Here is a 22,841-nt window from a genome sequence, read left to right on the forward strand (position 1 = left end):
ACAGTATGACAGCCAGCGGTACAAACCTGGAGCCTGTGCTGTAGTTCCTTGTTTAATAGCGTTAACGTGGTGATTTTTGTTTGCAGCAGAGAGATGATATCTTGGGGTTCCGCCTCTAAGCTGACATCCAGCAGACTGTCTTCCCCTGTATAAAGGAGGATTGCGTTGACATATATTACTACTGCAAACCCATTAAAATACACATAGGACTATTCTAGAATAAAATAGGATAAACACAAGTTTCACTAATTAAGCACAACATTTTCATAAATACAACAATGAGAACGATAAGGGACAGCTCCAGGCTACATCTAAGTTGCAATATACAAATAAGCTTCTTTAAAAGGGAGATTTAGATGTAGGTAATGTCATATCATTGGCTTTAAGCTCTCAGGGGTAGGTCCATGGCCGTACTGCCCACCTGGTATTTCTGGGATTTTAAGGGCCGATGGCTTGATAGGCTGGTTCTGGCCACACACAAAAACCTGGACTGGCCAACCAGCATACTGGAACCCCAGGCATAGAGACATGGGGGTGTGCCACAAGGCAAGACATAACGGTGGCTCCCATGCATCGTCAGCCTCATCCTCCGACATCCCTACAAGAAGGGCGACTGAGGACAACGCAAAGGGCCACCAGCGTTCAGACACTGCAGACATCGGAAAGTGTATACAGATAGATGGAAATAATATATATAAATATTTTACCTGTACTATCACTTCGCCTGTCTCTGTAGTCTCGTCTACAGTTTGTATTTTCTTCCTAAGAAAACATATAATAAAATAGGTATAACATCATATATATATTTTCAATACTTACATACTTACAATAAAATATTTATGTTGCACTTGAAATTCATATGTAATCATTTGCGACTAAATTGTCTGTAGAACAAAATATCATTTATAAAGTGAATAAAAAAATGATTCACTTTATGTACATTTATTTTTACTAGAAGCGTAATTAAAGCAGAAATCCTATTTAGGAGGTTCATATTATTTCTTAAATTGAGGTACTTTAAAGCATCGCTCTGCATTTTACTTAGCTGTTCACCTATTTGCTATTATCTCCTTTTCAAAATCTTTCTGAAAGGCACAACGTATGGCTGCAAGTTATGCAGACCCAGGCTCATATAATGTAACAGAAAGGCAAAAGTGAACGATTGTACAGAGCACAGTGCCCCGAAAGCCATTCCAAAGCCTCCTAGTTCAACACATCATGTGTCATCTGACTGTTGTTGCCAAGGTAGCCATGGTTTGTTTCTTCTACTAGCCTGTTATAGTGATTTATGTGTAAAAACACTAAACAAGTGATCAAGTACTGTTTGCAAATATCTATCAAAAAATAATTTGATGAAATGAGAGCCATCTCCTGATTGGATGAAACAATGATCTAATAAGAAGATGTTTCTCATGGAAAGCACTGTTCACTTTATTTCACATTAACCTGTCATTTTTTGTCTGAAGGCCCTTAAAGTACCATAAATGGTGCAAACCTTAAAATTGTGCAATTTGGACTAAAAAATTGGGATGATGGATTTCACTGATTATTTAAATTTGATTGTTTTGGTATTTGCATTATTTTTATGGCTGTATACCTTTACACATTACCTTGTTGCTTTGATCGGAAAAGAAAACTTCACCTTTGGCTGAGAGCGGAGTTGATGTTGAGGACAATGGGGAAGACAGGTCACTGAGCTGCGATGAGAAAAGGTTGTTTGATTACTACACGTACACGAAAAGCAGCGCGTGTTCAGGTATACAGATTACAGCTGGAAAAAGTGCATCTATGGTGCCATAGCTCCCCCTGGTGGAGAGACACATACAGATGTATACCCTTGCTTACAGATGTAGTCCATGCTCAGAGCCACAGGCCATAACTGTACGTCCCATAAAATCTGTTTTTGTCAAGCTCCATTTGGGGGGACACCGCTGTCCTTTGGGGTTCACAGGGCTGGAGTATGGTAGTACTAAGAACCATATTTGCTAGTCTCTAATCCAGTTGTGATTCCAGAGGAGGGATGGCAGCACAATTCAAATAGGGAAGTCACACCAACTGACAGCGAGTCAGTTTGGAATGGCAGTTGGTGTGGCTCCTCTATTTGAATTTTGAACTAAGCTGCAGCTCCACCTCTGGAGCCTCCCCTGCGGTCTAATCCCTTTCTGTACTCCTCCAGCAGCGGAGCATTGCACCAGTTATCTGCAGCACTTTCCGCACTAGCATAATCCCGCCAGTGGACATATTTTTCTATCCAATAGAAAAATAACACCGGATTTAAAGTTCACGGGGAGGGATTATATAAACAGGATGTTTTGGATGGGTCCAATAAAGTAAGAATTACACATGTAATCAAGGCAGTGCCAATGATCCATGACTCTTATAATTAATATTAAACAATAAACATGAACGCTGGGTGTGCAGGGTATGTGCCCACATACCCCACGCAGCCCCTTTATAAAGCTCTGCCATAGGGCAGTATTCAATGAGAAAAATTCTCTGTGTTTTATGGCGAGTTTGTGCTTTTCTCGCGTTGGACGGAGACTTTTGCTCTCAAAAAGCGAGCAACCCTATTCAACGTGCACTTCTCGCCGTCTTTCTAAGTGATTTTCGCCGTGTCTCTCCGTGTAGCAATTCTCCATCTTTACATGGAGAAGTGGAATGTGAACTTTTACAATAAAAAGTTTTTTGTTTTAATTTTGGTGTAAAAAAATCAGGAATTTTATTCTGTGAAGGGGCATGCTATTTTTATTCATGTGCTTATAGCACATGAATATATATTTAATAAAAAAATTTTTTTTTTTTTTTTTTACACAGAGCAGCCAGCAGGGGGCCGGGAGCCGAGCCACTCATTAGATATTCATATATTCACTGCACCCGATCATTACATATGCATGATCGGGAGCAGTGAATATACCCGGTCCCCTGCTGGCTTTCCCGGGGGGGCAGCCTGTGCTGCCTGGCTCCCGGGGAGCCCACCTCCCCCCCCACATACGTTCTGGGGCAGGCAGGGAGACTTCCATCTCCCTGCCTGCCACCGTCCTCGGGCTCCCTGCGGCGTCACCTCATACGCCAGATTGGCTGATACTCGCCGCTAGGGGCGGCGAGTATCAGTCACATTGAATAGTGTATAAAGTGCCGTGACGGAGAATCTCCAAACATGGAGAATCTCCGCAAAAACACGGCGAGTGCATGGCTAGCAAAAAACAGCTCGCCATGCACGGAGAATAATCACATTGAATACTGCCCATAGTGTTGCCTACATCCATGGAAGAGGCAGATGCTAACAAAGTCAAGTCAGGTTCTGTGTTACACACTTCAAAACCCCGGATCTCATTATTAAACATACACATGACAAGACATTTCAGAGGTTTTCTTTACCTGTAAAGGGCTGATAGGAGGAGGAGGCGGAGCTTTGCGTTTTTTGGGAGTTCCACTTCTCTCTGAGCTTAATCTAGTGACGTGATCATGCTGGAAGTGTTACAGGCCGGAGAAACGGAGGTGTTAGTTGGGTTAGTAGAAACTGAGCAAAAGTTTGTTTCTATATAGTTATAGATCTATAGCACAAGCTGACTACTGGCTGCTAAGCTGTAGTAAAGATATCACAAGGTATAGTAACACAGGGGCTTCTGGGGACTCTGTACATGCAAACATGATTATATACATTCATCTCAGGCTTGCCTACCCTCCCGGAATTGCCGGGAGGTTCCAGAAAATCGGGTCCCCCTCCCAATCCTCCCGCATTGGCCAGGCAGCCCCGCACTCCCCTTCCCTGCAGCTCAAAATTACCGGGTTTTTTTGCGGGTCCGCGGCGAGGGGCGGGGCTAAAAATGACGCAATTAGAGGACACGCAAATTACTTTGTTTGACTGTCATGGGGGCGGGGCTTGATGACGCCTGCCCGCCCCGCCCCCCTGAAATGCTGCTGTCGGGTCTCCTCTCCGGGCTTCTCCCGGAAAGGAGACAAAAAAAGTCGGCAAGTATGATTTATCTACATTATATTACACGAGGGAGAGAAAGAGCATCACTTGCGGTACATGAATGCATCACAGATTAGGCTTGAATAATAAAGATGGCATTGTAAGTACAGCCTAGTACCCAATATAAAACAGCATGGGGCTCAATGTATATATATTTATTTACAGTTTGTTATATAGAGCATAATTACAGGCCAACTACTCCTCACTTCTATGAGGTGAAGTACCGGCAGTGACCACAAGAGGCCACTAGACGGACCAAAGCACTTCTTTGTCTGCTGAAAGAGGTCATAACAGAAATGGAAAGCTATTTTTGCAGGGACACTGGTTTGATCCAGACTTGCTGGATATGGAGAGAGGGAGCTGTGAAGACAGAGATGGGAGGTAGGGGCAGATAGGGTCTGGGGCGGAGAGTTTTTAGCCTAAAAACTAGCATAGCTCATAGTGAAAAGTAAAAACTGTCACAGCTCAAAATGAAAGTACATTGCAGAATACATCATTTTGACGGGCTTTTAAATAGTCACAGAATAAATTAGATAGAAATGTCCCCCAAAAACATTATCCCAGAAAACAGGAGAGAAAGGTCTGTGATATTACACTTCTACTCTCTTCTGCTCAAACAGGGGTGCTGGACAGATGTTAATGTGGGGTCTCCTCTGTGTAACACCGCCAGGATCTCGAGACGAATTTGGGACAGCCATGTACACCAATATTTGCTCTGGACATAAAATGCAAGTCATACTTCATGGTATGTCCCAAAATAAGATGGAATCATCCTATTAATGCAGGTTCATTTCTACTGTTTAGGTTATGGGGGAATAAATATTGTAAGTGGCGAATATAAAGGTGACGGTCCTATAAAAGTGAAACATGGTAGCATCAAGTGCACTACACTAAGGCCCTTATTCTGGTTCACTCGCAAAGGCAAATTCCTTTTCAAATGGACATAACCATGTGCACTGCAGGTGGGGCAGATGTAACATGTGCAGAGAGAATTAGATGTGGGTGGGGTTTAACTTCAAAGTGAGATCTATCTTGCAGTGTAGAAGTAAAGCAGTCAGTATTTTCCCTGCACAGAAACAAAATAACTCGCCCAAATCTAATTCTCACTGCACAAGTTACATCTGCCCCACCTGCAGTGCACATGGTTTTGTCCATGAGAAGGAATTTGCCTTTGCGATTGAACCAGAATAAGGACCTAGGGTTGGTTTGCCTTGTGGCGTGTAGCTTAAAGCAGAAGGTCCCCCTTATACAGAAGGAGACAGGAACCACTTGCAGCTTTGTAACCCCCAACATCAAACTTTCTCTGCATTGACTCAATTAAAGGTCACCTGATACTGCTCTAGACTAGATTATCGGCTTTAGGGACTTATAATACAATGGCCCCTCCAATACATGCTATCAGTTTGGAAATATATTCTACTGGTTTTATAGAACATTTTGGTTAATCCCTCTAAAGCAGGGGTAACCACCTCCGGTCCTTGAGAGCTACCAACAGTCCACATTTTCCAGGTCACCTAGCACATGCACAGGTGCAGTGATTACTCACTGACACATTTTAAGAGACTCACAGGTGGAGCTAATTACTTCACTTGCGATTCTGCGAGGAGACTTGGAAAATGTTAACTGTTGGTAGCTCTTGGGATCTGGAGTTGGTTACCCCTGCTATGAAGTATAATAATGAATGACATCTCCAAACAAACAGATCAAAGAGAATTAAACTCCTATAATTTATACTTGGTGTGAACCACTAATCGGTCAAATGTTATACAACATACTCCACAGGTATATTAGTAATACGTGTTTTGCTTTCATTAAATGCAGGTACCTGTAATGGCTTGGTCGGAGTCTTCAGTCCTGTGCAAAAACAAAATAAGACCAAATTCATTTAATGAACTGTAATGTCTGCTGATGTTTTCCAATCTAATCACTGCATTTTTATAATCTACAGTTGCTGAGGTTCAGGAATGAAAGAGACATGTATCCTAATTATACTTTGTAGTTCTACTGTATACTACCAAAGAAAAAAATATTATGTAAAAGCTGACTGTTGTTAATATTTATTGAACAATAAAGTAAATTGAATTCTGAATGTCATCATTGTTGCTGTTAGATAATTACTGAACAATAAAGTTTATTACATCCCGAATGTTAGAATTGTAGTTGTTAAATAATTATTGAACAATAAAGTTTATTACATCCCAACAGTAAGGGCCTAATTTGGTAATTGGTAGATTCAAGATGCAAAAAGGAGCTTTCACGCCCAAGGGAGGAGCAGCCTTGTAAGCCTAGTATTGTCACTATGGCCCTTATTCTGATCGGTGCGGCCGGATCCGATTATGCGGCCAGGACCGTGCGTGCGAAACCCCGCCTTCCATACGGATCGCCAACTCCGCCAACTCCGTCCGTACGTGGTAAGAAGCTGGCCGAACGGACCGCACGTGTATTTTTCACGGAATACGCCTCCTCCATCTAAGGGAACCTCCCCCATCATTCGATGGTCGCAGACCATCGAATGCAGGACCGAGTGCTCCACCAGCTCCCGCAACCTCAGACCACACGGACATTTTTCCGTGCAAAAGCAGGGATCTGGGCGGGCAGCTGACATCCGGCGATGTCATATGTCCGCCCCCTACACGTGCGTCACGGCCGCATTACCATACGTACGCCCAGCGTTTGCATGGGAACGCTCATGAAACGCGGGGCGTATGCATATGGTAATGAGCCCAAATAGCCCTTTACGCCCCTCTCCACCCCCTGTTCGAAGTGTTCACATTTCATGCGGGATTTGGCCGTACGCCCCGCTCGCACATGCGCAGAGACGCCTCTGCACATGCGCAGACACAAAACATCGGCGGCACGAACGCACGCGGATATTACCGCACCAACCAGAATAAGGCCCAATGTACGCCAACACCTGTTGCCTTTAGCCCGAAGTGTGGCGAGTGAATCAAGCCCCTGAGGGCCCATTTGGGCTCCCGTTTTCTGACCTTGCTCCTCCCTCCCACTGTGACATTAAAGGTCCTTTCTCCAACTAGAATTCACGGGTAGATGTGTGAAGCAGTGATAAGGGAGGATAAGTGATTAGTGTCTGGTACTTTATCACCAGCCAATCAGCTCCGGACTGTTAAGTTACAGGCTGGGGTTTAAAAAGGGATAGTTAGAAGCTGATTGGCCGGTGATAAAGTACCAGGCTCTTTATAACTTCTCCTCCCTTATCCTCTGTTACGGAGCTGCTAACAGTAGCAAGTATAGCTGCTGCTCAGAAATGAAAAAGAGGCGTCCACCGGAACCATCACAAACTAATTCACAGTTGTGTACACATTCACTGCCTATAAGCAAAATTGAGGACCATCGAGATTAACCCTTTGGGTGCCAAGTTAATTTGTGAAAATTGTTGTGAAAATTGGCAAGCAAACATTTTTATTCCTCATAATGACCTGTAACGTTTTACCTTATATAGGTACACAGGATTTTTCATTTGAGTTTATATAACAAATGTTGGTGACGCTGGTATTTGTAGACGATATTTTGCATATCTCTCAGAGCTGTTGGCATTTTATATAGCAGATATATTTGAGCATCTCCCACAGAGATGTTTGACACTCAAAGGTAAAGTGTAGGCCTATGGCAATGCACAATGGATACAGCATTAGTGCCTTCGTATTTCTAACCAGTCCCCATAAACTCCCCGTTAACACCTCAAAAACGGCCGGTTCCTGTAAACTAGTTTCCCATGAAATCCATATTGGAAGTGGGATAACATCAGCACCTTGGCGCATGCGCATTGCACCACATGTGCAATCTGCTGACAATTGCTCTATTGTGTGAACATCGGCGATTGCGTACAAACATGAATTAGGCCCTCATTTCAAGAACGCTGCAAGACCACAAATCAGGACGGTCTTCTACAATGAAATGCTCTATGCCCCACTTCCTGTATACACCTGGCTGGTCCACAGCACCCCCACAACGGCCCTGTTCAAGCATAAGGAGGGTCACCAAGTCCAAGAGGTAATACATTTATATAGATCCATTTAATGGCACACAACGAATGACAGCACATACCGTGTTCTTGGCTCGTCTTTGATAGAAGAAGGTTGAGGATGTGCTGATTTCCCGACAATCTTGCATAATGGAGAGCGTCATGGCCCAGGGCGTCTGTTAGGGTTAAACCAGCTCCTCTATGCACTAAGGTGTCCACCACGTTGAAGTGACCAACTTCACATGCGACCATGAGGGGCGTCCTGATGGAGAAAGGACAGACAGATTGGTCCTCCGGTAGTAAAATCCACCATGTCTACGGTCCCCGGCTGGCAGAGCTCTCCAACAGTCCTACACCGCATCTGTGGGCATCAGCTGGGCTGCTCACACATACTGGGACTCGGGAGGATAGGACAAAGCACTTTCATATGTAGTAGAAGCATATTTTTCCTACAGACCCTTTGAAAGCTGGGCATGAGGTTTTGCGATGTGCTAGTTTCACCGGTAAATAATGTTTTAAACCAACCAAAACAATTAGATTTTTTTTCAATTCCAGAAGATATATGCGGTCTCTGTAATATCTTACAATAGAGGACCTTCTAATTTAAGGGGATTTGCTACTGTAGATACTGTATCTGGATTTCCCTTCCTTCACTCCACTGAAGCTGTGCATACCATGTTTACGAATTACCTTCTGACATCTTAAGATGAGGGCAACATTTCCATGACACGTAACCTGGGTCTTTGACCCAGATGACCACTATCTTGGGTTTTATGACACAGCCATCTCTTGCCTTTCCTTCAATCTGCTTAACAGCTCCTGCTCTGTCTCTATTCTCCCTCCCTCTTCCTGTTGGCATCCCCCAATGCTCTGCCCTTGGCTTTCTTGTTTTCTGTCTAACTACACCTCCTCCCTCCACCATCGTACCCCCTCCCTACATCACACCTGCTCATGTCGACACACCTCCTACCTTAAACACACCTTTTCCCTCCATCACACCTCCTCTCTTTCCCACAACACCTCCCTCAACCACACCTCCTACCTTAAACACACCTTTTCCCTCCATCACACCTCCTCTCTTTCCCACAACACCTCCCTCAACCACACCTCCTCCCTCAACCACACCTCCTCCCATCAACACACCTCCTCCCTTAACCACACCTTCACTCTCCATCACACCTCCTCCCTTCATCACACTACCTCCCTTAATAGCACCTTCACCACACCTCATACCTCCCTCCTTCACCATACCAAACCTAATCCCTTTGAGAAATCAGTTCCTTCAGTCTACCACACTGCACTTATGCTGATGATGCTGAAATCTACCTCCCCTCCACTGAGTCAACGTCTGAGATCTTTTCTGTCCACCCACCCCAGGGCACCAAGTCATTGAGTGATACTGTGAGCTACAGTATCACTCACTTTGTAATCATGTTTCATTTAAGTCCTTGTACGGTCTTGTTTGTACTTGTATAGCATTCTAAAATTAATGAAAAGTCAAAATAGTAACATAAAAGGTAAAGGGAATACTGGCCATAACAATAGGTGTTTGGGTAAACCTATTCCAGCCCAAAACTATAGGTACAGTGAAAGGGTCAGAGGTGTCCATATACATATATCCTCCATGCGATACAAGTTGCGTTATGCATAGCGATAGCTTCACGTGACTCATGTTATTTGCAAAAACGGAGCAAATTGAACACACAAGCAGCTTTGGCTAATTAAAATGTGGCATGTCTATATTCAGTGTGACTGACGCGTTCTCTACGCAAGAAATAGAATGTTACATTACACTGTTTTCCAGGAAAATACTGCAACATTCTCTATACAGATACAGCCGCAGTGAAATACTGTATATAGACATGCCGCATATCATTTTAATCAGTGGAAGCTGCTTGTGTGTCCGATTAGCTTTACATTTTGTAAAAAAAGTTATTTAATGTAAGAAAGTTGCAAAAAAGATGCTCAGCATTACAAAGTCGTGACATCAAGGAGGCTTGACGTACCTGGACACATCTAGTGTACCTTCTAAGATCCTTTTGCAGGGTGCCGCACCCTGCACGTTTTTAAAACCTCAAAATGCACCCTGCCCTTTTGTGTGTGGCACTGTGTGCCCCCCCTACCGCACTGACACGCCGCTGAGAACTTTCGGTGAATGCCATCATGTGCAATGGGTATTAAAGTGTATGGCATCATGTGTAATGGGCATTATGGTGCATGGTATAATGTGTAAAGGCCCCCATACATTAGGCCGACTTGTCCTTAGGACAAGTCGGACCCAATACTCCTGTGAGCCGCCCGGCAGCTCCCCGGGAGGCTCACATACAATTTGGCACTTGATGAGCCAAATTTTACATGTGATAAATCGCTTGCGATTTACCACATGTAACGGGGAGCTGCAGCGGGCGGTGAGGGGCATGGGGGCCGGTGGTGATCAGTGGCAGCAGTGGGGCGGGCAGCGGGGGTACTGAGTGCTGACCTGGGGGCGGTGTGGTCAGCAGCAGGGCTCATCAGGGCGACGCCGGAGCGGGCAGCGGGTCCTGACGCTGTAACTAGCCGGCGGCGCCTGTGTGTGATGATCTGGCCGGGCGCTGTGATCATTCACATATATCATTCAGCAGTGCTGCGGGACGGACGGGGCCGGGCAGTGGCGGGTATTATATTTTTAAAACACCTGTCAAATGACTAGCCGTTCTCTGATTGGCTGAGAGCTCTCAGCCAATGACTGACCGTTGGCTGAGAGCTCTCAGCCAATCAGAGAACGGCTAGTCATTTGACAGGTGTTTTAAAAATATAATACCCGCCACTGCCCGGCCCCGTCCGTCCCGCAGCGCTGCTGAATGATATAACTTTCCACCAGAACCAGCATCGGTAGTGGGGGCGGGCGGCGGCAGTAGTGGGGGCGGGTAGCGGCAAACAAATGATGCTGGCCGGGCAGCTCAGCAGCTGTGATCAGAAATAGCACCGCTGCCGCTGCGGGACGGGACGCACAGTGGCGGCTATTAGATTTTCAAAATCCCTGTCAAATGACCGGCCGTTCTGTGATTGGCTGAGAGAGCTCTCAGCCAATCACAGAACGGCCTGTCATTTGACAGGGATTTTAAAAATCTAATAGCCGCCACTGTGCGTCCCGTCCCGCAGCGGCAGCGGCGCTATTTCTGATCACAGCTGCCCAGCCAGGTCAGTGTGTCTGCCCGTTGTGCTCCCCCGCCCCCCGGTGTCTGCATGCATATGCCTGACAGGTGGGCAGGCATATGCATAGCAGTACAGGGAGGTCGGATGATCGTATGTACTGACCGTCCGACCTCCCTGATCCGGTCCGATGCGCACGGGACCGCGCATCGGATCGGATCATACATCACACACCTGCGATTTTGGGGCGATTTCATCCGGTTATCGGCCCCAAGTGCCGAAATCGGATGAAATCATCCCAAAATCGTATAGTGTATGGGGGCCTTAAGAGGCATTACAGTGTGTGCCATAATGTGTCATTACACCGGAATATGTAATGGGCATAGCAGACTATGACAATGTTTAATGGGCGTAGTCCTAGTGCAGTGTGCAATTTTTTTTATATATGAATTTTTTTTGTTTGTTTCTAATGTAAATTTCTAACATAAAATGTGTAATTTACAATGGTCAGACTAATCTGACTGCTGTTTGTCAGTTCATTTACTGATGGGTAGCAACCACTTTGCTGAAGCTGCTTTCACCACCATATTGCTTATACCCCTTTCAGACAGAAAAATCCCAAAAACCCAGGTATTTCCCGGATACAAAAACCCGGGTACAACTAGGCAGCAAGGAGCTGACCCCCTTTCACACAGGAGCAAAAACCCGGGTATTTCCCGTGTCGACCCCTTTCACACAGAAGCCGGATTTTTCCTGCAAAACTCTGTGTGTTATAAGAAAAGGACAGTTTTAAAGGCACACAGAGATGAGATCATGAAAAGTGGGAGGTGTCTGCTCACTGCATTGCATTAAACATGGCTGACAAGTTGCAGAACCTGGAGGTCATGAGTGCTCTGTGTGTTTTGCTGATTTCTTCCTCCCCTTTGACATTGAGCAGCTCACGGATCTCCTCATCTTTCTAATGCGCCATGGCCATTTAGTGCTGCGCTGCACGCCACTGCCACGCCCGCTCAGCTAATCAGGGAAGCTGAAAAGATCAGCTAATCGCGCAGCGCCATGCTGCACAGCCAATCAGCATGATTTTTCAATAGTCAGGAGAAAAACACGGGTCGGACCCTTTCACACAGCCGCAAACACGTGTCTGACACGGGAAAAACCCAGGTAAATACCTGGGTCGAAGTCCCGGAACTTTAGACCCGTGTTGACCCTTTCAGACAGAAGAAAAACCCGGGTCGACACGGCAAGAGCAGGGAAATTCCCGGGTCTTTTTTTCTGTCTGAAAGGGGTATTACAGGGGTTAAACAGGAAACATGAGACATTTGATTGAGATGGTTACTGGTATGTTTGGGAAAGCGAGCCTACAATATAACTTGTAGGATTATAAAGGATCATCTACTATTGGATTTAATGTCATTCTAGAAATTCTGCAGTTTTCTGTGTAGAGAAAAGGATTAATGTTTATAAAGGTCAGTGATGAAATGAAGGGGGTTATTCTAGTTCACTCTTTCTGACAGATTCCTTCTTAGATGGCCAAAACCATGTGCACTGCAGATATGGGTGAGTTATTTTGTTTCTGTGCAGGGAAAATACTGACTGTTTTATTTTTACACTGCAATATAGCTCTCACTTTGAAGTAAAACCCCACCCAAATCTAATTCTCTCTGCACAAGTTACATCTGCCCCACCTGCAGTGCACATGGTTTTGTCCATCAAAGAAGGAATTTGTCAGAAAGAGTGAACTAGAATAACCCCCAAAGTCTAAAGAAACAATAACATATACTGTAGGAGACACTAATACATTTGCTCCTCTACACTGCAGTACAACTGTCCTATTTACGCAATGTGGTCTTGCTATGAAAAGACAACGACACGATCAGGCATTTACCATCAATGAACCTTTAAATGTTTCAGGATTCATGGCGTTTGAAGGTAATGGTACGAAGAGCTGACCACATACATTAAGATACAGGGTTGGCCTGGACAATGTGTGGCCAAGGCGTCCACAGGTCCTAACAGTTTGATCCCATTGGACGAATTCGGCCACCAACTAAAACACAATCAGCAATAGAAATTGCCTATTGCACATTATTGCTAGGGAGACATTTTACAAAGCTTGAAGAGAGAGACAGTTGCAGCCAATCAGCTCCTGACAATTTTCAAATACAGCCAGTTAGAAGCTGATTGGCTGGCAGTTTCTCTCCCTCCAAGCTTTGATAAATCTCCCCTAACGTCCATAGCAGCGGTTATTATGGGAGAACGTGCTGTAAAACATACAAACCGCCTTGTGTATGACCATGTAACACCCATTGGAAGACACACGGACATCCCAAAAGACGGATTATAAACAGCATCAGCCTGCACGGAGATAGGTAACCATGATATGCACAGTTCCCCATCTATACTTATGAATGTAACACAATGCCTGTTCTTTCTGATGCTACTAAGACTTTCGGATTAGTGGTCAATTATCTGGCAGCGGCCCTCGAAAGTGGCTGCGCCAGCTGCCTTGTTTCAGTTACTTTCCTAATTAAAAAAATAGGTTACGATTAAGTACCGTAACATAAGAAAAAAAAAATCAGGACATTCCACATTTTAATGTAAGTCGTTCGGTCTTTAAAAATAAAACGTTCTTGTAAAATGAAGTAGATCATGTTCCAACCGCTGCAAATGTGCATGTAATGACCAAGCTTTTATGTACTGGAAACTCAGTGCAGACATGAAGTAAGGACTTCTGGCTTGGAATTTACAGCTTGATTTGAACAATTAGGCTTTGTTTTACTACGGGGCATGAATCAGTGTCTATGTGCTGACACGGGTGCAGGACACTGGAGAAACCGCAAGTCGGGGAGGTAGATTCTCTTCCTGCATTCCACTCGGCTTTCCATTGTGCCTTAGGAATTGTGTCAGGGGCCTGTCAGATGCGTCTTCAAAGCGTTTCCTCTGTGATGTCTGAGCATCAGTCAGACAAGAGAGAGGTGAGGCAGGTAGACAGGCAGGAGAGGGAGAGACAGCAAGAAAGAGTGGGGGTAGGGGAAGAGACAGGCAGGAGAGGGAGAGACAGCAAGAAAGAGTGGGGGTAGGGGAAGAGACAGATGGAAAGGAAGGAAGAGGCAGAGAGAGAGATAAACAGCCGGATGCACTAAGCCTTGATAAAGTAGAGATAAACAACCAGCTCTTAACTGCCATTTTTCAAACAATGCCTGTAGTATGACAGTTAGTAGCTGATTGGCGAGAACTCTTTCTCTTCACTTTATCACCTTTCGAGGCTTAAATACATCTGGCCCCAAAAGTCAGATTAAAAGAGAAAAACCAACAAAAAGAGGAAGATGCAAGGAGCGAGAGGGGGAAAGCTAGAAAGAAAGAAAGATGAGAGGGAGAGACATGTGGAAAGGGAGAGACAGATAGAAATGGGAGAGACAGTTTGAGAAAAAGAGAAAGGGACAGAGCAACACAGGGGAAGAGAACAGACTAACAAAATAAAAGAACATAGGAGAATTGGGAAGGTATGAGCGAGAAAGGGTAGACCAACAGGTAACAACAGAGACAGGGAGGAAGAGAGACAGAGAAATAGAAGGTGAGAGACAGAGGCAGAACAATGGAAGATGACAGAGAGCTAGAACAATAGAAGGTGAGGGAGAGCTAGAACAATAGAGAGAGAGACTGATATACAGTAACCACAGGCTGAGAGAGAAGGAAAATAAATTGAAAAGAAAGACAGAAACAGCACTAGAGGGGGAGACAAACTGAAAAAGGGTAGATAGAAAACAAGAGTGAAAGGCAAAGACAGAAAAGAAGATGGAGGAACATCAGACTAACAAAAAGAGAGGAAAGGCAGAAGGGAAACAACAGGGCAGACATTAAAAAGAGAAGGGGAAGGAGATAGACAGACTTGGGTGTTCTGGGAAAGTTCCCCCTAGAAGCTTTAGCACTATCCCTTATGCTGGGTACACACTTGCCGATTCCTGCCACTTCCGATATTGTTAACTATATCGGCGGTGCCATCGGTATCGATATAGGTAAGTGATGTCACCCACTCCCTGCTCCGTGTATGCATCATTGACTAGACAGTAAACATTGAGCTGCATGTACAGATGAAGGGGGTCATTAACGCATGGTTAACCATATTGAGCATACACACTGGGTGATGTTTGTGATATATCGTTAACAATATTGATATTGTGCCGATCGTTAAATGATATATCGCTCAGTGTATACCCAGTGTAAAGGTGATAAATTGCTTCTGGGTAAATGAGCTGGATATAGAGATGATAGGTCAACATGTATGGACCTTTCATCGATGTCGGCCTTGTCAATGCCCACTGAATGTTTATCTAGTCCCTGCGGACCCTTTGATTTACACCCACTTTGCACATGTCAAATCAGAAAGTGTAATAAAGCCCATAGGAGTAGGCCTGTGATGTGATTTCTCCCCCTGACCCAATCAGCCAATCAGAGAGCTTGCACAGCACTACACAAAGTAAAAATGCATCCCTTTCAAAACTGCTCTGCCACGGTCCACACTGAATCACAAAGTTCCGCGCATTTTGCTGGTGGATCGTGGCCTGACGTGTCCTCATTCCTTCTCAAAAATGAACAAATTGAAAAATCACTGCCAATTGCATTGTCCTAATTCGCGAGATAAAAATATTTAGGTATATAGAAAGCGCGTAATGGTCGTTTTATGTCACATTCCCGTCACGCTATTGTCCCCTTCCCTGCACGCGCCTGTTAAGCTTTTCTCCAATTTTAGGCTTTAGTATTTCAACATGTAGAATTCCTGTCTGCAAAAGAATTCGCTCACGGTGAAAGAATTCAGCGTTTCAGCAGCTCCCGAGTTATTTGAGACCCGCAATAAGTGATCTATTTAAAAACAGCCATTAATCCGTCCGAAAAGTACAGACTGCCCGACTTGAACACGGTCCTTTAAAAACATACCTCAAACCATGAAATGAAATTCTTCCCCTGTGAGACAATGTGTATCTGTAAACACCAGGGGAGTAATTATCTTTCCCTTATCAGTAGCAGTGGGAGTGAGCGGGCATTGGAATACAGATGCCGGCAGATAACGACATATATAGGGATGATTATGTCATTTGAACCCAAAACGTTTCAAAAAAAGTACTTAGACTCAAATCCGCCATCTCGTTTTCCTTTGTAGATTTTCCAAAGTAGTTTCTAATCTTCAGAATGGTATTAGGTTTTGGGGTAGTTTGCGATGCGAAGGAGTAGACTTAAATCTATAGACTAATGTATTACTACATGTTTTTACAAGCTGGTAAAAAGCTATAATTCTCTTTAACAGCGTCTCCTATTGAATTTCTCAAGCCTATGTATAGATTTAATTGCTTCAACATTTTGGACCAATCGGACAGAACAGCGGACAGAGGTGGCCTTCTTGCCAAGTCAAAGTTAAGGAAGAGTATGTTCAAGAGAATGCTGCTTATTCAGACCAGATTATAAACACATATATATATGGGATGCAGTCAAAATCCCGACGGTCAAAATCCCGACAGGGTCAAAATCCCGAATGGGTCATAATCCCGAATGGGTCATAATCCCGACATTTAAAATACCAACATGGTCAAAATACCAACATGGTCAAAATACCAACATGGTCAAAATACCGACATATAGAATGTGCAGGTGAAACTGTAAACATGACTTTGGGTCGACATGGGTTTTTTCACTATTTTTTGACCCGACATTTGCCGACAGGGGGTATTTCATGCCCTACGATCCACTAGGGCGTGGTGGGAGAATAAAATAGTGCCCGAAGCATTACGAGCGAAGCAAGGGGCTGCGGTTTACCTCCAACTGTGTCTATGTCGACTGTGTCGACATTCGGGTAAAAAAACAACCTGAAAAAAAAAAAAAAAAAGACCTCGCGACCTGTCGACCCAAAGTCATGTTGACAGTTTCACCTGCACTGTCTATATGTCGGTATTTTGACCATGTCGGGATTTTGTCCTTGTCTGTATTTTACATGTCGGGATTTTGTCCTTGTCGGTATTATGGCCCATTCGGGATTTTGACCGTCTGGATTTCATACCGAATCCATATATATGGCTGTTAGGACGCACAGTAAGCCCAGCGCCGGTAATCACCAATTAGGACGATTTGTAGCAGACCAGGGACATGTGTTTCGCACGCGGGGGGGAAGACGCCTCTCGAGATTCATGAAGCTCTGCGCATTTGCTTTTAAAAAAACAAAAACCCTGTATTCATATTATACAGTGCACCAGGTTATAGTGTGGCCTTTCATAACAGTACTAGTTACCAGCCCGTCACAATGACGGCACAACATTATAGTAATGTCAGTTCCGGCGGCTGTGCGCGCCCGAACGGAGCAGCACTAGAATTGCTCAACCTGTTCTTAGACTTCCGGTCAGGATTTATTGAATAGAAACACAATAGTATAACAAAATGAAAGCAAGAAACGGTCCTTTTAGACAGTGCGGCAAGTGCCCGGTAGTAAAGAGTTTCTGCATAATAGTAGTGAAGTTACCAATAGCAACCAATAAGAAAACATCTAATTTATCTAGCACAGTCTAGAAAATGACGGAAGCTGACCATTTGCTATGAGAAACGTCTATACTTTACTTCTCTCAAAGACTTGGTACATCGCACCCTAATGTAGGGTACACACCAGAACGACCATGGTAAAATCTCCAAACAACCGGCGGGGATGCGATTTGGATCAGAATCATACTGTAAACGTGTACGATTCTGCTCTTTTCACAATTGGTCGTATGACGCCTCGAAATCGGGGGAATTGAGACAAAATCAATCTGGTGTGTACCCAGCATTAGTCTTAAAAAACAAAAATTAATAAAACATTTTTCTTTTTTAAAACAGCACTGTATCTCTTTAGTGCTGTTCTTCCTTTAACATACCATGGTTATGCATAGCACACAATGCCACATGTATTCCACATACCCCATACTTACTTTCCATTCTTATCTGTAATATTTATGTCAGCTTTGTGGTCCAGTAGGCACTTGCACGCCTCCAGATGGCCTTTTTGGACTGATAGTAGCAGAGGTGTGTTCCCATCCTGTTTAAAAAAAACAAAGAAACATCTAGTAAGAATCATAAGTGCACGACTGTGGGTCTAGTGCGTCTGTAAAAGGAAGGGATGATACATAGATGCTTTGGGCCGGCAGCACGAAATTAGGTGTCATTGACGGGCAATAATGGGGCAGTGGTTCAAAGCAAGGGCTCAATGAGTCTATTCTTTGGGACACTGGAGCACAGGCAGAGTGCTCCTGCCTTGGAGATCTCCTTTAATGAGAAAAATAGCTTCTTGGAAAGCACAAGTTCCATAAATGTAATATTCTCGAGTATGTTCTCACAGCATTACCATGAGAGCTGGTCTGTGGGGTTCCGGTTTGCATACCTGCGATTGATATGCCGGCACTTGGAATATCGATGCCGGTATCACGATGCTGGTCAGAAAATCAAACCAAAATGACTGTTGGCATCCCGATTGTAAGTATACCAGGGAGGTTAGAGTTAGGCTGGGGAGGAAGGTTTGGCATTAGAAGGTGGGTTAGGATCAGGCTTTAGGTCACAGATAGGGAGGGTTAGAGGGTAGGGAGGATGGTTACAGTATTTGCATAAAGGGTGTTAAGATCCTGACCAATGGATGCCATTGTTGGTATTTTGAACACCGGCATACCAAGCGCTTGGGTTACAATACCATCCCAGTCTGCGATTTCAATGTATTAGTTATAAACTAAAGTGTACACAATAATCTTGACTTTCCGTAGCTATGAAAACGACATTATACTGTGCTTCAGGTTTGCCTGGCACTGGGCGGACAGAGACGAGAGCTGCATCGGCCACGTTATTATTCCGATGGTGAGTGTTATATGACAGAGCAGGGAGGAAGCGCAGATATCGATGACAATAAACCTGGAGACAGCCGGTGAGCCTGGGAGAATAAGCCAGCACATAACTAAACGTGTAACCCCCGCTACAGTGGTATACAGTGTAACCCCCGCTACAGTGAGATACAGTGTAACCCCCCCCCCGCTACAGTGGGGTACAGTGTAACCCCCCCACTACAGTGGGATACAGTGTAACCCCCCCCCTGCTACAGTGAGATACTGTGTAACCCCCCCACTACAGTGGGATACAGTGTAACCCCCCCCCCCGCTACAGTGGTATACAGTGTAACCCCCGCTACAGTGAGATACAGTGTAACCCCCCCCCCCCCCGCTACAGTGGGGTACAGTGTAACCCCCCCACTACAGTGGGATACAGTGTAACCCCCCCCTGCTACAGTGAGATACTGTGTAACCCCCCCTGCTACAGTGAGATACAGTGTAACCCCCGCTACAGTGAGATACAGTGTAACCCCCCCGCTACAGTGGTATACAGTGTAACCCCGCTACAGTGAGATACAGTGTAACCCCCCTGCTACAGTGGTATACAGTGTAACCCCGCTACAGTGAGATACAGTGTAACCCCCCCCGCTACAGTGGAGTACAGTGTAACCCCCCCCCCCCCGCTACAGTGGGGTACAGTGTAAACCCCCCCCCCCCCCGCTACAGTGGGGTACAGTGTAACCCCCCCCCCCCCCCCGCTACAGTGGGATACAGTGTAACCCCCCCGCTACAGCGGGGGTATATAGTGTAACCCCCCCCCCCCCCCCGCTATAGCGGGATACATTGTAACCCCCCCCCGCTACAGCGGGATACAGTGTAACCCCTGCTACAGCGGGATACAGCGTAACCCCCGCTACAGCGGGATACAGCGTAACCCCCGCTACAGCGGGATACAGCGTAACCCCCAGCTGCAGTGGGATACAGTGTAACCCCCCCGCTGCAGTGGGATACAGTGTAACCCCCCCCGCTATAGTGGGATACAGTGTAACCCCCCCGCTACAGTGGGATACAGTGTAACCCCCCGCTACAGTGGGATACAGTGTAAACCCCCCCCCCTGCTACAGTGGGATACAGTGTAACCCCCCCGCTACAGTGGGATACAGTGTAACCCCCCCGCTACAGTGGGATACAGTGTAACCCCCCGCTACAGTGGGATACAGTGTAAACCGCCCCCCCCCCCTGCTACAGTGGGATACAGTGTAACCCCCCCGATACAGTGGGATACAGTGTAACCCCCCCGCTACAGTGGGATACAGTGTAACCCCCCCCGCTACAGTGGGATACAGTGTAACCCCCCCCCCCGCTACAGTGGGATACAGTGTAACCCCCGCTACAGTGGGATACAGTGTAACCCCCGCTACAGTGGGATACAGTGTAACCCCCGCTACAGTGGGATACAGTGTAACCCCCCCGCTACAGTGGGATACAGTGTAACCCCCCCGCTACAGTGGGATACAGTGTAACCCCTCCGCTACAGTGGGATACAGTGTAACCCCCCCGCTACAGTGGGATACAGTGTAACCCCCCCGCTACAGTGGGATACAGTGTAACCCCCCCGCTACAGTGGGATACAGTGTAACCCCCCCGCTACAGTGGGATACAGTGTAACCCCCCCGCTACAGTGGGATACAGTGTAACCCCCCCGCTACAGTGGGATACAGTGTAACCCCCCCGCTACAGTGGGATACAGTGTAACCCCCCCCGTTACAGTGGGCTACAGTGTAACCCCCCCGCTACAGTGGGATACAGTGTAACCCCCGCTACAGTGGGATACAGTGTAACGCCCCCGTTACAGTGGGATACAGTGTAACCCCCCCCCCCCGCTACAGTGGGATACAGTGTAACCCCCGCTACAGTGGGATACAGTGTAACCCCCCCGTTACAGTGGGATACAGTGTAACCCCCCCGCTACAGTGGGATACAGTGTAACCCCCGCTACAGCGGGATGCAGTGTAACCCCCGCTACAGTGGGATACAGTGTAACCTCGCCTCATCGACTGATACATCTGGAATTATAATATGAGGTTTTATAACAGTACACAGATTCCTACAGGAGCCTGTTGGATTTACATCAATATCATTAGAACGCTGTAATATGATCATGTGGGAACAGAATGTTCTAATTCTCCAAGTGATAATGACGAGAGGCTTTATTTCTAAATAAAAAAAGTACTTTGGACCCTGTGATTATCTGTATCGCTAGCTATTGATCCCAGGGTTGCAGTATTTCTATTTCTACCCTCCCCCTTATCCATCTATTTCTGACATCTCTCTTCAAATCTCTTCCACCGGTCATTATCTCCCTTTTCCATCCCCCCTATTTGTCTCTGTCTCTCCCCCTTTTCCTTCCATCTCCTCCCATTTCCCCATAATGTCTTTATTATGAATGTCCAAGAAGGACACCAAACCCACATTCCGGTTTGCTGACGTCATCTGGCGGTGCATCATGCGAGTGCGGGGCAGGGCAGCATCATCTGGGCCAGGGGAGGAGGCAGCGCTTAGAGCTGGCGCTGCTCCAAGCACTGCCTCCTCCATTGGTGTGAAAGGGAAACGGGTCGCTCAACCCGATTAACCCATTCAAACCGCAAAGCAACACAGCAACGAACCAGTAAGAAACCTTCTTTTTTACTGGTTCGTATTGCCGTGTTGCTACCGGTTTGCGGGACCCGGTCCTTTCACAATGCACCAATTACCGGGTCGAATTGGCAAGAACCCGGTAATTAGGTGCGATGTGAAAATTAGGATGAGGATTCATCTTAAGGCCCCCATACACGTTGTGCGATGTGTTATCAGCTGGATGGCAAGCGTTTTGCATGCGATTTGTGTGCAAAGCGATCCGCGGGCAGTACAAAAAGTATGTGCAGCACATACTTTTTGTATTGTGCAATGCGATGCCAGCGGGAGCGCGCATCGCATTGCACGCTGATATCGCAGCGTGTATGGGGGCCTATAGCCCTGAATAGACGGTGCCCAATTCTAGAACTGAAGTTCTGGTACGGGGTATCCGGATAGCTGACAGACCAGATCTTGGTCAGCACTCAGTATGCCAACATGGCCAAAAGGTTGACAGGAGTTATAGGGAATTTTGAATAACTAACTGGGAACAGTCAGAAACCTGACCAGAGGGGAGGAGGGGACGCAGTACACTAATTGGGGGTCCACGTCAACCTTTTCCAGTGTTCACCTTGTGCATGTCAACAAGGGTGGCCAATCCTGGGATCGGGATAGGCGGGATCCCTGGGATTTGGCCCCCAAATTGCCAGGAGTTCGGGATTAGACTGCACATGCGCAGTCTAATGCAGGGCAGTGTCTGAGCACCCCCTCAATTGCTGCTTCTCCTGTTCCTGGCTGTAGGGCTCTGCACAACGTGACATGGTCAGATGTCAGGCTGCGCAGGCCCCACCGCCTGCCCGTCTCGCTCTCTTTCGAACCACCCGGCTCACAGTCGCACCACGCGCTCACCCGGCTCCTGCCCGCAGAGCGAGCCTTGCTCTCTTCCGTACCGCCTGGCACTCTGCCACACCCGCCCATGTAAGTAAATATGCAGGGTGGCTTGGCCGTTCTTTTTTTTTTTTCGGGAAGCCAATCCTGGGATCCCGGGATTGAGCATTTTTTAAATCCTGAATCCCGGGATTGAAAAAAGTGCCCCAGGGTCAACTCCCCTAATGTTAATTTACAGATCATCCGGCTATACCACACCCCTGGATTGGACAGGGCCAGCTCCAAAACACAGTTGCTAAAGATAGTTTTCGGTTTGGAAATAGTTTGACGCTATCAGTAATGTAGGCCATGGGCTTCCCAGCTGATCCCTAGTGCACAGGCTTAAAAACATTTCTTTCAGCAGTCGTTCCTAAAGCCATTA

The 22,841-nt window shown here is 46.1% G+C and overlaps 1 protein-coding gene across 2 annotated transcripts in view; it reads right to left on the reverse strand.

Moving 5' to 3' along the window:
• Positions 1-22,841, reverse strand: part of RAI14 (retinoic acid induced 14) — a 138,526-nt gene that overhangs the window by 15,159 nt on the left and 100,526 nt on the right. Inside the window, exons 8-14 of one of the 2 annotated variants that reach the window (XM_083154992.1) lie at positions 18,038-18,144; positions 8,042-8,220; positions 5,802-5,830; positions 3,379-3,468; positions 1,611-1,697; positions 708-762; positions 27-145 (exon numbers count right to left, since the gene is read on the reverse strand). In XM_083154992.1, coding sequence (XP_083011118.1) covers positions 27-145; positions 708-762; positions 1,611-1,697; positions 3,379-3,468; positions 5,802-5,830; positions 8,042-8,220; positions 18,038-18,144 — 666 coding nt within the window. The remainder of the gene's footprint in view (positions 1-26; positions 146-707; positions 763-1,610; positions 1,698-3,378; positions 3,469-5,801; positions 5,831-8,041; positions 8,221-18,037; positions 18,145-22,841) is intronic. The other variant, XM_083154994.1, reaches the window with a different exon arrangement.

Source organism: Crinia signifera, chromosome 1 (assembly GCF_055691185.1).
Source record: "Crinia signifera chromosome 1, ASM5569118v1, whole genome shotgun sequence".
NCBI lineage: Eukaryota > Metazoa > Chordata > Amphibia > Anura > Myobatrachidae > Crinia > Crinia signifera.